This window comes from Penaeus monodon, chromosome 9 (genome assembly GCF_015228065.2).
Source record: "Penaeus monodon isolate SGIC_2016 chromosome 9, NSTDA_Pmon_1, whole genome shotgun sequence".
Taxonomy (NCBI): Eukaryota; Metazoa; Arthropoda; class Malacostraca; order Decapoda; family Penaeidae; genus Penaeus; species Penaeus monodon.
The window spans coordinates 18,467,571-18,472,570 of NC_051394.1; the positions used below are offsets into that span (position 1 = coordinate 18,467,571).

General features: G+C 33.6%; 1 protein-coding gene across 1 annotated transcript; it reads right to left on the reverse strand.

The window, feature by feature from the left end:
* Positions 1 to 55: 55 nt before the first annotated feature.
* Positions 56 to 3,997, reverse strand: LOC119577016 (cuticle protein AMP1A-like). Its single transcript, XM_037924683.1, has 2 exons — positions 3,762 to 3,997; positions 56 to 624 (listed from the first exon to the last, which is right to left on the reverse strand). The coding sequence occupies exons 1-2, from the start codon at positions 3,995 to 3,997 to the stop codon at positions 384 to 386; spliced, it is 477 nt and encodes a 158-aa protein (XP_037780611.1). The 3' UTR covers positions 56 to 383.
* Positions 3,998 to 5,000: the final 1,003 nt, after the last annotated feature.

A 5,000-nucleotide genomic window follows, 5' to 3' on the forward strand; every position in this document is an offset into this window, starting at 1 on the left:
CCGAGATCATCATAATAATAATTATTATTATAAAAAAACGCCTGTTATTCACTGACCCAGAGTTATTCATTTAACCATTATAATCATAATCTATAATCCTATTTTGGATTTGGTTTATGTAAGGTTACATATGCCTAAATGTTAAGCACAGCCGTGTCACCCAGCTAAACATTGTTAATGTTCTGTTATATCGAATGACAATAGATCAAAGAAATTCTTCTTCAGTAATCACAACAAATTTCTTCTCAACTAGTGTTGGTTTTAGTTTAACTAGTTAGATATCCGTTGTTGCAGTGGAATGCTTAAAAGTATCGTTAACTTTTTCATATTTATGCGAAGCAATACAATAAATATAGTACTTTTGAAGTTCACTGGAGACCTCTTCACTGAGGTTGACCGTAGTGGCGAGAAGGGGTGGCTTGTCCCTGGCTTGAGGACTGACGTTGTTCTTCGCGGGCGCGAGCCTCGAGTTCAAGTCGGTCACGCTCGATCTGCTCGAGGGCGTGGGCGGGGACTGGGTAGAGGAAGGCAGGGGCGACGGGCAGGAAGGGCGACTGGGGTTGGTAACCATTATCGTTAGCGACGAACTGAATTTCGAAAACTTGACCATCTTGGAAGGTGAAGCTGAAACAGAATAATTTCTTTTACCTCTAGGAAACATACATATTTAACTTTATCTATCTAGAAAGGGACACATCCGTCTATGCGTACACACACACACACACACACACACACACACACACACACACACACACACACACACACACACACACACACACACACACACACACACGCATATATATATATATATATATATATATATATATATATATATATATATATATATATATATATATATATATATATATATATATATATATATATATATATATATTTATATATATATATATATATATATATATATATATATATATATATATATATATATATATATTTATATAGATGTTTATAAAAACATACGTATATATGCCTGACAATGCCATCCCCAGGTTGGATTCGCTCGTCGCGGATGATGGGGATTTGCTGAACAGGCGAGGATGTGTTGTTTGCAGGGGCGTCGTAGGAAACGGACGGTCTCTCAGCCACAGCCATAGCCACCAGCAGGGTCAGGACCCACTGAAACATTAACATATTAATGCAGATATCATGTATTTTTGTATGCATCTATCTACACACACACAGACACATACACACACACACACATATACATATATATAATAGTACTAACGGTCCATAGCACTTGAAGTAAAACCATATTGCTTAGAAGTAATAGCTCACTATTTTCATGTTTATATACTTCTAGAGGAAACTGCAAGAAGTGACCATGGTTCACAGGCCTGACACCTTTATATACCCCCCGGAGAGACAATGTAGGTCGCGACATTTACATTTCCTTTTTATTGTTGTATTTGATATAGACATATACATATATAATGTGTATATATATATATACATTATGCATAAAGGAATATAGAGATATATGCATTTACACAGATGCAAACGCGCGCGCACACACACACACACATACATACATAATACAAGCATCGAATTACTGTATATGACTAGATGTATATGAATGTACAGTTATTCTTGCAGCAAAGTCTGCATGCTGTCAAAAGGTATACCCTGCTATATAATACATAAATAAGTTGAGAAATGAATGAATTAACAGTAAGTTGTATTCTGACTAGTCCCAAAGACCTGTACCTGACGGTGGTGATAATCTAAGTCTGGTCAAGTTTTTGTGCATCAGTTTTCAACGATATGATGAGATGTTTGATGAAAAATTATCATTTACAGATCAGTCACACAGAAGTGAATCCTCGGTAGTATAGTGGTTAGTATCCCCGCCTGTCACGCGGGAGACCGGGGTTCGATTCCCCGCCGGGAAGTATTCTTTTACAAGCCAAAAGGATGGCTTATCATTTATTTAGGATATTAGTAGGACTGACACTCTTAACCCAGAATTCAGAATTCAATTCTTTACTTGAAAAAGCTGTGTGTTTTATTTTATTTTGATTTATATGATAACAAATATAAACTTATTTCACGTTTTCATCACACACTAAAATATCCTTATACATACACTTTCTCCTATGTAAATTCTAAATTTACAAGACATTCTGTAGGTAATCAGTGAATTGCTGATTTTATAGATATATACTGTATACCAGAATCATAACTTATATCGGTCGAAATTATAATATATTTAATTTCAATTATCATTATTATTTTTTTGTGATGAGAATATATTACGCTAGAAAGCTTTATATGTTGCCTTTGTCATTTAGGGGATACCTTATACATAAGGCAAAAAAAAGATAGCAGTGATTTTAAAGAGAAATTACAATAATCACAATGCTTTCATTAGTTCTAGCGCATGATGGAGAAATAGATAAATTAAGAGTATCCTTCTTTGTATCAACCCTTTTTTGTGACATAATAAGGTCTTCTATTCTGGTATTTCGTAAACTATCTGTAATTAATGCTCATATATCATTGTTTTCATGAAAACTACTCCAAAACTACAACTGAATTGTCATTTTAGTATATACCAAAATCTTCATAAGTATTCAAAACACCTGTTATTCACTGTCCAAGAGTTTATATAACCATTATATTTATATTTTGACGTATAATCCCGTTTAGGATTTGATCTAGATAAGGTTACAATTCCCTAAATATTAAGTACAACACAGCAATGCCATCCAGCTGCGCATCGTTTTCTGTTATATCGATTGATAATAGATAAAAGAAGGGTTCTTCAATAATCACTACAAATTTCTTTATTACCCAATGATGGTTTTATATCTAACTAGTAAGAAATCAGTAGTTGCGGTGGAATGTTTAAAAGTATCATTAACTTTTTATTTATATTTATGCGAAACAATATAACAAATATAGTACTGTCGAGTTTACTGGAGACCTCTTCACTGAGGTTGACCGTAGTGGCGAGAAGGTTGGCTTGTCCCTGGCTAGATGACTGACGTTGCTCTTCGCGGCGCGAGCTCGAGTTCAGTCGGCCACGCTCGATCTGCTCGGGGGCGTGGGCGGGATCGGTGGGGAATGCAGGGCGACGGGCAGGAAGGGTGACTGAGGTTGGTAACCATTAGCGTTAGCGACGATTGAGATCGAAGATTTGACCATCTGGAAGGTGAAGCTGAACCGATCATAATTTCTTATGCTTCTAAGAGACACATCCTTATTTAACTTTATCTTGAAAATGACATCGTGTGTATGTGCACACACACACTATGTATTTTTTTATAATGTATATGTACATGTATATTTATATATGTATGTGTATATATGTTACATATGTTATGTATATATTATATATATATATATATATATATATATATATATCTATATATAATATATATATAATATATATTATATATATATATATAGGGACCCTACCACGTACTCACTCCAAGAGCATCACAACATGAAAACTACATTAAGTATCATGCTGTGACACGGCGCTCAGACATGAACTACCGTTAAAAGAAGATATATATATATATATATATATATATATATATATATATATATATATATATATATATATATATATATATTTATATATAAGTGTATGTTTATGTATGCATATATATCTGTGTTTATATATGTATATATATCTATGTTTATACACGTATATATTTAAGTTTATATATATACATATATATCCATAATAGGCATCACTTCTATAAGTTCCATATATGAATAAATGAACTAACCTCACGGTTCCCTGTTGAGCACCACCTGGACCGCCAGACTCGCTCCTGACGATGCCATCCCCAGTCTCAACGTCAAAGCTGTAAGTGCCGTCAGCGGCAGGATGGACTCGCTCGTCGCGGATGATGGGGATCTGCTGAACGGGCGAGGATGTGTGGGGTGCAGGGGCGTCGTAGGAGAGAGGCGGTCTCTCAGCCACAGCCACAGCCACCAGCAGGGACAGGACCAGCTGGAACATTAACATATGACTGAAGTTATATATTGGTATATAATTGCCTATACACACACACATATGGTCTGTAAATCACGTATATATATATATAAATATATATAACGCACACATATATATGTGTGTATGTAATATATATTGACATTCTGTATATATGTATTTATATATATACAGAATTATAAATATATTGCTAATTGCACATTGCACTAGAAGAAAAGTCATAGTGCTTAGAAGGAATAACTCACTGTTTTCATGTTGACAGTGTTTATGTAGTTCTAGAGGAAGTAGCAAGAAGTGACGAGGATTCGCAGGCCAGACACCTTTATATACCCCCCAGAGAGACAATGTAGGTCACGACATTTACATTTCCTTTTTATTGTACACATTTATATATGTATGTATAAATTTATATATGTGTGTGTATGGGTGTATTTACACGTGTGAGTGTAAATGATTAATATGTAATATATGTACCTATATATACGCATAAATACACACATATATGTATACATACCTGACTTGTTCATGAAGAATCTGCTGATGCTGATGATTGAAGATATCAAGTTTGTGTGTGCAGAGGCATCCATCAATACTAAATGAGATTAATAAAATGAAAAAATATTTCATGAAAAAATTATAGTTCAAAATTATTATTATTATTATCATTATCATTATCATTATCATTATCATTATCATTATATTATCGTTATTATTATTATCATTATTATTATTATTATTATTATTATTATCATTATTATTATATTATTTTGTTATTATCATTGTTGTTATTGTAAATATCATTATCTTATTATTATTATTAGTAGTAGTAGTATAGTAGTAGTAGTACAGTGGAAGAACGAAAAAGAAATCAGTTGACGAGCAGTTCAGTAAGTTGTCATGGCTATAATGGAGAACATAAAAAAGCAAAACACGGTAACCTTAAAAGCATTATGTGTAATTATTTTAAGAGGAGACCACTGCAGAATTATGATAACGGATACCATAGTCTCTG